A 13,279-nucleotide genomic window follows, 5' to 3' on the forward strand; every position below is an offset into this window, starting at 1 on the left:
GCATGCGAGTGAGTGATCTATTTCATTCTGAACTCTGGCTCTGTCAAAGACGGTACACAATTTACTAGAACAAATCAGATAAATGTATTTGACTCCTGTTTTGATGTTTCAAAACATTGAACCATATTTCCTTATGCAGCACTATGGTTCCAATTCTTAATTTTGACTTCTCATAAAATACTATATCAGATGAGGATACAAATAACAACAAATCAAGGTAGAATTGTTTTCAGACAATGTGGAGAGAATAATTTCTGTATGGATATGATAATGGTAGATGTTCAAAAAACTATGGCCTCCAAAAACGATTCGGAAACCTTGCCTATGCAATGGGCGGTCAAATGTTGCAATGCTCTGTTTCTGTTCCTGTTACAGGTACATGTGACAGCACTGCAGCTATGAGTGGAATTTTAAGGGGGAATTGTAAAGAAGTTGACAGCTCCTCACTCTGCTCCTCTGTGCAGGAATCAGATCATGACGTTTTTAGCTGTGACAGTGCTGACAGTGTTGATAGTGCCAATCCATCCACTTCTAATCATTTCATTGGTGAGTATCTGAAGCTGTATTTCAGGTTTTACTCCAAATTGTTTTATATGGTCAGTTCTCGATGTTTCTGTTTTTATCCACTGGCTTATTTCTGCTCCCAAGTTTTTCATCATACCAGACTTATTTGTGAAACATGATATCATTTTGGTTAATTAAGTCTCAGTAATTAAGTCTCCTGTTCATCTCTTTGGAGTAAGTGTGACAGGCAGAAATGAGTCCAATGGAAGGTAAGCAGATAACAGTTGAAAATTATTTCATATGTGTTTTCAGCTTTCTGAAATAGATCCATCTTTCGAAATCTAATCAGTTGAGCTCTTTTGAACTTCTAATACGGGTCAGTGAGCTGTGGATCACTTGTAGGGCTGAGTACAACACATTGACTTCTTAGTAAAATGATGTTGGCTTTTAAAAGAACAATAGATGATTAAATAAAGAAACTGTGGTACATATATACAATGGCATATTACTCTGCCATAAAAAAGAACTAAATCTTACCATTTGCAACAACATGGATCGACCTAGAGAATATTATGCTAAGTGAAATAAGTCAGACTGAGAAAGACAAACACCATATGTTCTCACTTCTATGTAGAATCTAAAGAACAGAATAAATGAGCAAACAAAACAGAAATAGACTCAGATACAGAGAAAAAAACTGATGGTTGTTAGATGGGAGGGGGAATGGGGAATGCGGGAGAAAGCGAAGTAATTAGAAAATACAAATTGGTAGTCACAAAATAGTCATGGGGATATGAAGTGGAGTATGGGAAATATAATCAGTAATGTTGAAAAGATTATGTGGGGTACCAGATGGGTACTAGACTTATGGGGGGATCACTTCATAGATTGTGTAGATGCCTGACCACTGCTCTATACACCTGAAGATGATGTAGCATAACATTGAATGTCAATTATAATTAAATACATTTATATACATGTGTGTATGTATGCATATATATGCATATATACTATGTTTCCCCGAAAATAAGACCTACCCCAAAATAAGCCCCAGTTAAGATTGTCAGCCAGACGGATGCATTTAGTACGTTATGACGATGTTCCAGAAAAAGATGACATGACTGTATTTGAATAAATCTAGATTATTGTACATGAAAAATAAGACTTCCTCTGAAAATACATTCTAATGCATCTTTTGGAGCAAAAATTAATATAAAACTCAGTCTTATTTTGGGGGAAATACTGTATAAGACCTGGTCTTATTTTCGGGGAAACACGAAAATAATTTTCAGGGAAAATAATATATACATAATCATTGTGATGTTTTGTACACCTGAAACTAATATAAAAAAATTAAATAAAAGAAGTCAAGGGTTGGAAATTCCTGAGACTGCAGATGTTTGGACCCTGGTAAACCTCAGATTCAAGGCCAGATTCATGCACTACAGTTAAGTGCAGCTTTCTACACACATGTACTTTTTCTCAGCTGTCAATGTGAACATCACATAGCTTAATGTGAAATGTTCTGACTTAAAATTCTAGCCATTTGTAGTTGCATTTTTTGTAACAGATGTGCACATGAAGATTTTAAATAGGTGAATCTTTTCCAACGTCTCTGTGTCCATTCAACCACAGTCATTTGCGGAAAGAGGATCTCCACATTAAATTTAGAAGAGTTAGAATCATGCACAGCATAATTCAACAAGGTCAGTAAGAGCCCCATAACTTCACCTTCATAGGATGATGCTTATAAACTCCCTCTGAAGCTGCATTCCATAAGTAAACGTACAAATTAGCCAACACAAAATAGTTGGTGTTCTCCCCCCCATAATAGTTTTTTTCTAGCATTATTTTTCTGGGGAATTTGGTTTGGGGTTTTTTAACTCACCAAAACAGCCTTTTAAAATTTAACCTAAAGTTTATACAATGTGGCTCTGTGACCCCTGGAATTCCGTTTTTAATCATCCCCCCCAAGAATTCAGAAGTTTGTTTGGTAGTCATGAATTCTCCCTCATCACTGTTAGAAACATTTAGAATAAAAATAGGTATAATTTGTAAGAATGTTTAGTCTTTGTATTATTAAGCTCTTGACTAAAGTACAACTTTTTATGAACTTGTGGAAGTATACAAAAAATAAGGAGGTGGTGAAGGAGCATTTGGGAGAAGGAGAAAACAATAGCTGTTTTAAGAACAAGATTTTTTAGTTACAGTGAAAGGTTATTTTCAGTCAGGGACTTGAGGGGGATAAGTGTATTTGAGATGGATCCATAGCCTTTCCACTCCTTCCTCTCAGTGACCGTAGAGGACACACCTCACTGTCACCCATGGTGCATAGAAGAGTACTGAGCACTGAATGGTGCTGAGACTTCTTCATTGAGTGAATAGATTAATTTCAGACAATTCTATTTATTTCATTTTTATTGACAAATGAAGGTTGTATATATTTAAGGTATTCAACTTATGTTTAATTAACACATCCATCACCTCACATTCTTTCTTTTTCTTTCTTTTTTTTTTTTTTTTGGTAGTGGTGGTGAGAACACTTGAAATATACCCTCTTGGCAGATTTCAAGTATGCAGTATATCATTTTTATAATTTCAATTTAGTTTTTAAAAGCTGGTGAGAATTAGTGCACTGGATGTTTTAATCCTTAGAAAAAGCAACAGTATATACGTACATTTAAAATAAAGATCTTCAGGAGCACTGTATTAAATCCGTTTTCTGTGTAAGCTTTCCTTCTCTAAGCCCCGGGGCATTGCAAATGTGTCCTAGTGTATTCTTCAAGTTTTTCCCTTTAGCCAGTCCTGAAAAACATCATCAATCTCGACCCTACTTCTTTGAGATACCACCTCACTTAGTGCAGTGCGGTAGTTTCCAGACACCTATGATTCTTTTTAACCTCCAGCATGCTTACAACCTCCCTGGTGTCTATGCCTCTACTAAAATTACAAATTGACTCTCCCGGAAAAATCAATTGCAGGACTTCTCTATGCAAGATGCCTATTGATTTCTATAGCTTGTGAGTTCGCAAAGTACCTATAATGTTCATTTAAACACCATCAGGTCTTACAACTGTGGCTCAAGATGCTTTCCAGATGAAAATGATGTGCTGGTGGTTTAGAGGGGCTTGAAAAATTATAGGTCAGATGCTTGTAATGAGCACCTGAACAGTTCTCTGGAAGGGCAAAAGTTGGAGTGAAGAGTGGTTTATATTTTGATAAAAAACTATTTGACAATTATTTTGCTATTTGGTTATAATTTTTCTGTTTCATCACCATTATGAGAGTCTGTGGAGGTGGAGACATCTGATGTTTACAGAGGAGAAGTTAGACTGGTAAAGAAAGCAGCTACAAAGTTTGATGAGCATTTTCCAGCACTGCTGTTAATGTACTTTTCTTTGTGAAATTTCCAGGGTTTTGAGGGAAATATTTGCTGATACTTCTCTGTAAGGAAATGGAGATAGGCATCACCAAACAACTTGTAATAGAATGTGTGATCAGAACCATGATTCAGGGTAAATGGGAAGGAGGAGAAAGGAAGGATAGATGAAATATGTGACCTATGGGGGTTTCTGTTACTCTGTGCTATTTTATCTTGATCTCCAATATAAAACCTTATTATTTATTTTATAGAGTTGGGCAACTTGTGGAAGAGAACTCATTTAAATTTTTTTGAGAGGCTCCAATGCTCTCTGTGTAACTTACTAAGATAGAAACAATAGTAAGGAATCAACCCTCATTATGAATTCAAAGAAGATTAGAACCAAGGGCCTTTGGCAACATCTAGGCTGACTCCCATATATATATATTTTTTAATTGATGCCTAGTTTTTTTGTTTTGTTTTGTTTTTTAAATTTTATTGGGGAATATTGGGGAACAGTGTGTTTCTCCAGGGCCCATCAGCTCCAAGTCATTTTCCTTCAATCTAGTTGTGGAGGGTGCAGCTCAGCTCCAAGTCCAGTTGTGATTTTCAATCTTTTTGCAGAGGGCGCAGCCCACCATCCCATGCGGGAATTGAACCAGCAACCTTGTTGAGAGCTCGTACTCTAACCAACTGAGCCCTCTGGCCACCCCGATGCCTAGTTTTATTGTCTTAAAAAAAAGGGGGGGTTACTTATTTGAAAATACAGCTAAGTACATTCTTATCTATGATTATTTACATTCGTATACTGAACATATCTGGTATTTGGACAAATCCTGTTATATGCCATTTACTATAAAGTTCTTAACAATGAGCATGGGTATTTTATCCTTTTGAGATAATGAAAGAATGCATCATATCTTCATTTGTGTTCCAAACATTAGAAAGAAAGTCATCATAATAAATCTTAAGCCTGAGAAGTGGAGTACAGCATTAGGAATAGAGACAGTGGAAATGTAATGGCTCTATGCAATGTCAGAGGGGTAGTAGATTGAGGAAGGGGGTTATCACTGTGTGAGGGATATAAATGATAAATGTCTAACTATTACATTGTTTTGTACACCTGAAACTAATAAAAAAGGTACTAATACAAACCCCCCTACCCCCCCCAAAAAAAAAAAATCTTAAACCTGGAAAGCTATGAAAAAAGACCCACCCACAACTCTTCCCCTCAGCACATAAGTTGTTTTACAGATGTGGAGACTGAAGTCTGTGGAAGGTAACTTGACAAAAATCCAAATGTGAGCTAGTAGCAGAGGATTTCATTGGAGATTTCTGGAGTCTCTGATGGGTCTGTTACATCACTGGCTACAAGCAGAGGGACCCAATCATCAAGTGAAAGACATGGCTTTATCTTTTGTGCCAGCTCCTCTTAGAAATAGGATGAATGAGTCCATCATTCGGTAAAAGTAATTGGCGTCTTATCTCCTTTTGCCTTTTTTTTTTTTTTTTTTTAAGTTGGTTTCTGGTGAAAGTGCTATGTCCTAGATGTAATATAGTACCAGTGATGAGTTTATGAATAAATTCAATGAGCTAAAGAAATAGTGAACAGATAATTTAGTTGAGTGTGAATAAACAATTTGCCTTCCCCTTTCTATAAGTAAGTGACAGGGCACACTCTTGAGACTTTCATTGTATGTTACTGACATTGATGGAAATATCTTACAGCAAACATGTTGTTTTACATTTGTATGAAGGAAATTGGTTTGTCTTGGTGACATAATGCTGCTTGTGATAATGTGAAAGTGTTACAATGAAAAGAAGGTGAGATGAAGCATTCAATGTGCATCTTTAACAGGAACTAACAAATCCAGGGTTACTTCATTTACTTTAAAACTAAAACCTTTGTACATTCCACTTTTGCCAGAGGGGTGAATGGACATCTTGGGCTCCCCCCACCAAAAGAAATAAAAATAAAAAATAATGATATCTTTCCATTCCTTGAACTCCAGGGCCCTACATTACTTGTTCAATAATTCAAGACCTCAGAAACCCACTTACCTTGCATTTCGATTAGAGTCACCTAGTCACAGCTTCTGATTGAATGGAGTAATTATATTCCATTTGCTGGCTAGGTACAGAATAGGCTTTTTATTTGCTTATTTGTTTTAAGCTCTGAAAAACTTAACTTGAATTTGGCTTTAAATTTGAAAGCACAATTGGATCGAATTTCACATAACATTTTATATATTAATATCATAGTGAATCTAGAAAAATGCTTATCACTTGTGATTTTAGCTCAGTTAGCTATCATAAAAAACTATGTGTTAAGGTAGTCTTGGTGGTGTTAATGGTAGTATTTCTCACATCATTCAAGAGACAGGGCTCTATTAACATAAGAAGTACATCATAGAAAATCTTCCAATTTCCCACATCTATTATTTACTCAGGATGTTCATACGTGGAATTGATATTGTAGCTTTATTTCATAAAGAGCACAAAAATGAAAGTTACTATTAAATATTAATATTAAAGATACCATCTTTACTTTTGTGATCAGAATATTTTCATCAGGCAGTGTAGTTTGTTTAGAAATATTTCTTAGAGTATTTGCATTTTACAAACCTCTTGACTAGAATCACATTCTTATTTTGGGGTCGCCTAGGAGTAATCATGGCAATAAATAAATGACTGCCCAACTGCAATATATCATGACTTAAAAAATGTATCTAAATTTCAGCTTTGATTTGGGTACCAGAGATTGGTTGGCTTTATACTTGTTTATGATTGTGATGATGAAATCATAATGCCTGAAGCAAATGTCCTTGTGTTTCTCAAAAGATTTTAAAATTCATCATGCAGATCAGGCAATCTGATGCTTTCTGACAGCTTAAGGAAAATGTATTTGCGTGCATGTGAACGCAGAAGAGAATTAAACATGGTCCTGCTTAAAAAAAGAAAAAAAATAGGAGCCTGTTGGTGCTATTTCTGAATTGGCTGCAATATTTAACCATTTCAGTCTGGAAAGTACATGTTTGTACTCTGAAACTATTACTTCTTTTCTTGCCTCAGGAATTTGGGAATAAACTGGGAATGTTTTAGGGCTCTAGAATCATTGTACTGTATGTTTTATATGTTCACTGATAGTGAGCTGCAATGAACTAGAACAATTAAATGTCTCAAATTTACTGAATTTCATTGAGAGTTGAATTAAGATTAAAAGTGTAGTTTTTAAATGTAACGAAGGAAGAGCAATCATAATAAATATAACAAAAGATAAATACTGGGTTTTCAACCAAACCAACACATAAATCCTAGAAAGTCATTTTCTTTTAATGATATTTAATTTTGAGGTAAGAAAGTATTTGTAGTGAGTTAAACTTGAAATGGAAACTCAATTCTTTGCATTTGGTTTTATCTTACCTCACAAATATAATAATGGGACAGTAATAAAGATTGATGTTTGTAATTTACAATTTTAGGAATATAATGAAATATTATGAAACTTGGGTTTTATAATAAACTATTAGTAAATCACTTTAAGGTCCTTAATGGATAGCTGCTGTGGTCTAAATTAGCATGACCTCTCTCCCCTCCACAAAAACCCCAAACTCTATGAAAATAATTTCCAAAGCACTGTGAGTGCTGGTGAAGATTGCTAGGCAGAGTGTTAAAAGCACTAGATATTTCTGATATTTCTGATCGAAATACAGTAGTGGCTCCCATTATTTGTGACATCATGGAGACCAGAAATGCATGCAGTGCTATATACTTTTATGCCATGATTGGACAATAATGTTGGTAGAATTAATTGTAACATGAAAATGCACATATTTTAATTTTAAATCATATTAGTAAAATTCCTTTGAAGTATTCACAATGAGAGAATACTTAATATATTTCATCTTTAAATTTGCTCTAATACCTGTAACTTCTACATTAAAAAAAAATGTATAGACTTTAAATCTTAATGATGTCAGCGTTGGGGGTACTTGATTCCATCTTTGAGGAAGTAGGTTTGGATGAAATAATAATTATTAATTTTAACATAGCTAATTTTTCTGGCATAGCCTAGTTCATGATTTCCCCCAATATGTTGTCCATTACCTTCTTGCTATGTCAGATCTGACTTTCTGCTATTTGCTATTTCTATGACGTCATTTTGGCTTGAAGAGAGTAGTACATATTTTATATATACACATTTTCATCTGCTATGTGTACTATCTCCAAGCCAAATGATGTTATTATAATATATGTGATATATTACATATATATATATACTATGTATATCATATATATATTGGCATACACACATTTTAAGGACTTGATACTTAGCAGAAAAGTTGATGATTAGGCTGCTAGTTATGTTGGTCATTAATCAGTACTAAAATTAAATGCTATGCTAAGATCATGGCTACATAAGACATCATACATTTGGCCTAGATTTTTAAAAAAATGCATAAAGTTGGAGAGATTGCCAAAGGAAGCCTAGGGAGTAAACTTGACTAAGTAATTTATGGACACTAATAAAGAAGCCTGTATATTTTAAAATTCCCCTCAATATGAGATAAGCAAATGTTTGATGAAAAATTAAAGAATAAATGGAATCCCAAAATGATAAACACAGGTAAACATTGTTATTTGCAGCAGAATAGCTCTTTTTTAGCATTTACTAGCTTTGCAGCTAGAAAATGGAAATGGTTGCAATTTATAATTACAAATTCTTTAAGCTCCTTGGTGGCAAGTGTGGTGTGTCCTATATTCCCCTACATTGTTTAATGTTAATAATCATAATACCAAACTTGATTATATGCAATAATTTCGTCATTTGCCCGACATTGTGCTAGATACTTCAAACAAATTATTTCATATTATTCTCACAGTGTTAGGTACTAAATAAGATTATTTTGGTTGGCATGCTCATGACTTTTTCCTAGATATGACATGACAGTCAAATGATTTCTGACATCTTAAAAATGACACGAGTGGTCTGAAATAGGCTAACTAATTGTCTAAAATTAATTAAGACTGTTGGATTCAATTGGGGTGTCCTTTAATAGGTACAAACCCAAGAAAAAATTGTTTCCATATCTGATGTTAATACACTTTTTATTTATGCATATAGTATTGTCTGTATAATCAAAATCACACCCCTTACTCCCTATGTAGTTTATTGACCTTTAAAATTTTTGTAAGTTAGAATTCAGTATTCTAAGATTAGAACTTTGAAATATTTTAATCAATATGTTTTTATTTATTACTTTAAAAAGCCAAATATATCAAAAGCTGTAGCTTTAAAGATGAGTTTTTGCAGTATTTTTTCTTATGGTAAAAAATTGTACAGAACTGATATACTATGCAGTTGGTCAAATAATCTATGAAAACCCATGCAGTGAATTACTTTGTGGCCAATAAAAACAGTGGAATGAATGTATTTATTGACATGAAAAATACATTCAGATTAATAAAGAAGTTTGCAAAATTCTATTACAGTTTCATCCTATTTATAAAACCTTATGTGTGAGGTATGAATGTAGTAAGATGCAGAAGTGAAAGAGAAACACATATTTCCTATAGAAATATAATAAATCTTAAGAGAAGTGTTCTATGGATAGTGGAATTGTAAGTGGTTTTTGTTATTTATATATTTTTCAATACTTCACAATATCCGTTTTCTCAATTTGTTTTCATATATTTTAGCCTAACAAGACTTATTGTATTCATTCATTGTAATGGCTTTCTAGAAGTCCTGCTGTTATGACATGCTTATAAATATATCTTAGGATAAATCCCTAAGATGGAAATCATAGTTGAAAGGGCATCCTTTTAATTGCCCTCCAAAGCTTTACCAATTCATATGCCTACTTCTAGTAATAGAATGCCTGTTTCTCCAACATCTGGTCAAACTAGGTATTCATTTCTCTCTCTCTCTTTCTCTCTCTGTCTCTGTCTCTCTTGCTTTGTGCATACATGTATATGTACATACATACTGTATAACTTGGCCAATTTGGTAAGTAAAAACTGATAATCCATTGGTGTTTTAACTTGAATTTTTCTGAATACTAGGAAGCTGATTCTTTATATATTTATTTATTTATTTTTGTGAGTGTGTAAATTTTCTATTTTGGTTCTCTTTTATTATGGTGATTTTCTTTTTCATTGTTTTGTAATATTAAGGATTACTTGATTAACACATTTACAGTATCTTTCCTATCTTTTCATTTTTCCTTTAACTTTTTATGTTTGCCATAGAAATATGTGTATGTGGTTAGAGATATCACAGATTTGGCCCTTAGGAAATGCTTGTTAGGCAAGCCTTCTCTGCTCCCAAAATAAATTGCACACAAATAATCTTTTCTAGCACTTTGATAATTTTTATTACGTATCTAAATCTTTAGACCATTTGAAAATTATGTTGGCATATTGTATAAGAGAGGAAGATAATTGACTAATTTTTAAAATCATATATTGATTAATGTAATATTTCCTATTGATTTGAAATTCAATTCTTATGTTGAATTGATTTTTACACATACGATCAGTGTCTGTGGTTTCCTTTCTATTTCATGTATGGTTATTCCTAAACTAATAATAGCATTATATTATGACTCTGTAGTAAGTTTTATCTTCTTACATAGGAGTTCCCAATTTTCTTTAATCAATACTGCGAACAGAAACATAATACATTATCATACTCTTTAAAGACTCTATAAGTTATTCTCACATGATTATTATTAGAATTTTTAAAAGAACATTGTCAAGATTGACATCTTAACAATATTGCCTTTCAATTCCAGGAATGCCATATATCTTTCCATATTTTACTGTTACTTTACCCAAAATAGAGTTTTGTGATTTTATTTTTTCCTTGCAGTTTACTTTCCTTGCTGAGTTCCTAAGTTTTTAAAATATTTTCATGCCTTAATTAAAAAGAAAACCAAAAAGCTTTTCTGCATTAAATACAGGTGGTTTTATAGGCCTCATCTACATTAATACTAGTTAGGATAAAATAAAATACAATTGAAAGTGGTAGAGATTGAGATTCTGGTCAAGTACAGCATATCTATGCTCATTGCCACTAAAATTAGTTTTGCTAAATGCCAAAACTCTCATGTACCTGCGCTTAGTACCTGCCATGACTGAAGGGATATAAATCCTCACATATATCACGAGTCTGTTAAGATTCTATTCTTCTTTTTTTTTTTTTTTTTAAGATTCTATTCTTAAAAGAATTAATGGAGCACTGTTTATTGAAGACCACATTGCAAATGTATTACAGAGTACAGACAGTAAAAGTGTCCTCCTGTCCCAGGAAATATACATGCTAGATGAGAAATCAAGATGAACAGACATGGGAAGTATCATTTTCAACTGGTTTAGTGTGTAGAATAGAGAAAAATTAACTCTGATATCCAGGAAACTTTGACCTGGAGAGGGTACATCATTAAATGGAAGCAGACGGGTTTTGTGGTTATAAGTTAATTCTTAAAAAAAGAAAAAAAAAAAATACTTATTGTCAAGTAAAATTTGACTCCCAATTCTAGATAATTAAACAAACAAAACATTGTTAACCACCTTTAGGATTCCAAGGATTTCTATCCTATAACTCAAAACCCATGGATTTCAATTTTCCACTTCACTGGGGAGTAGTGAAAAGATGAAGTGTAGATATTGCTTCATGCAAAAGGAGGAAAATATAGAAACATTAGTATTCAGTACAAATAAATAGATACAGTATTGACTGGGCCTCCTTTAGGTTTTTTTTTTGCAAATGGATTAAAGGATAAATCATCCACTTATTTTATTTAAAAAAAATCTTTCCTTGATTGCTAAGGTAGGATAAAAGGACAAAATTCTCTGTTTAGCATCCCACATATTGTGGCTGCAGTTTAAATACATTTTTGTTTCTTTGTGGACAATTTTTGTTTTGATAGCCTCCATCTGGCATTGATCTACATTCTTTTTGTAGTCTGATTACAGGCATGAATCAAAGAAATCAACTGGCTCCTCTATCTTAAAAGGCTGGGAGAAATTATACACACTCACACACACATGCTATTTAAATTTTCTGTTTAAGATAAAAGAGAAGTCATTCAGTGTTATGGTCAGCCAAGACCTGGCAGCATAACCACGTTCACTTAACTTCTTTTACTACTAATCATGACTATATCCATTCCTTTTTAAAATTTAATTTTATTAGTTTCAAGTGTACCAAACAGCGTAATGATTTAGACATTTACACCCCTCACAAAGTGATAACTCCACCAAGTCTACTACCCCTCTGACATACATATCTGTTACAATACCATTGACTATATTCCCTATGCTGTACTTTATATCGTGTGAATATATATAAATATATACATAGTACCTCATTGCTGAATATCACTATGGTCACCTTCGAAGTACCCTTGGGAAGCTATGCACCGACACCAGTGTCTAGTCCACCCTTCAAAGCAATTCTGGAACTCTTTTTCTGGAATGGCCATCTGAGCTGTCGTCGTATTACCCTTCATGTCCTGAATGTCATCAAAATGTCTTCCTTTCAATATTTCCTTTATCTTTGGGTTAATAAAGAAGTCATTGGGGGCCAGATCAGGTGAGTAGGGAGGGTGTTCCAATACAGTTATTTGTTTACTGGCTAAAAACTCCCTCACAGACAGTGCCATGTGAGCTGGTGCATTGTCGTGATGCAAGAGCCATGAATTATTGGTGAAAAGTTCAGGTCATCTAACTTTTTCACGCAGCCTTTTCAGTGCTTCCAAATAGTAAAGCTGGTTATTTGTTCAGTTGGTACAAATCCATAATGAATAATCCCTCTGATGTAAAGAAAAAAGTTAGCAATGTCGTTGCAACAAGTTCGTGACTTAATTGTCAGACCTCATATATATATTTAATTACAGTTTACATTCAGTAGTATTTTATATTAGTTTCAGGTGTACAGCGCAGTGGTTAGGCATTTATATAATCTATGAAGTGATCCCCGATAAGTCCAATACCTGTCTGACACCCTACATAGTCTTTACAACATTATTGATTATATTCCCCAAACTATATTTCATATCCCGTGACTATTTTATGACTACAATTTGTTATTTCTAATCCGTTCACCTTCTCACCCATTCCCCAACCCCCTCCTGTCTCGCAACCATCAATTTTTTCTCTGTATTTATGAGTCTATTTCTATTTTATTTGCTTGTTTATTCTTTAGATTCCCCATTAGGTGAGATTGTCTGGCATTTGTCTTTCTAAGTCTGACTTATTTCATTTAGCATAATATCCTCTAGGTTCATCCATGTTGTTGCAAATGGTAAGATTTCATTCGTTTTAAGTGCTGGCGTGGATGCGGAGAAAAGGGAACGCTGGTGCACTGTTGGTGGGAATGCAGATTGGTGCAGCCACTATGGAAAACAG

The 13,279-nt window shown here is 33.7% G+C and overlaps 1 protein-coding gene across 2 annotated transcripts in view; it reads left to right on the plus strand.

Moving 5' to 3' along the window:
* CSRNP3 (cysteine and serine rich nuclear protein 3) overlaps nucleotides 1-13,279 on the plus strand; it is a 190,954-nt gene that overhangs the window by 17,389 nt on the left and 160,286 nt on the right. For both annotated transcript variants that reach the window (XM_074337251.2, XM_019727331.3), the window contains exon 2: nucleotides 376-546. In XM_074337251.2, coding sequence (XP_074193352.1) covers nucleotides 399-546 — 148 coding nt within the window. In that variant the 5' untranslated portion in view covers nucleotides 376-398. The remainder of the gene's footprint in view (nucleotides 1-375; nucleotides 547-13,279) is intronic.

This window comes from Rhinolophus sinicus, chromosome 17, assembly GCF_057876585.1.
Source record: "Rhinolophus sinicus isolate RSI-liver-muscle chromosome 17, RSI-T2T, whole genome shotgun sequence".
In the NCBI taxonomy this organism is placed as follows: Eukaryota; Metazoa; Chordata; class Mammalia; order Chiroptera; family Rhinolophidae; genus Rhinolophus; species Rhinolophus sinicus.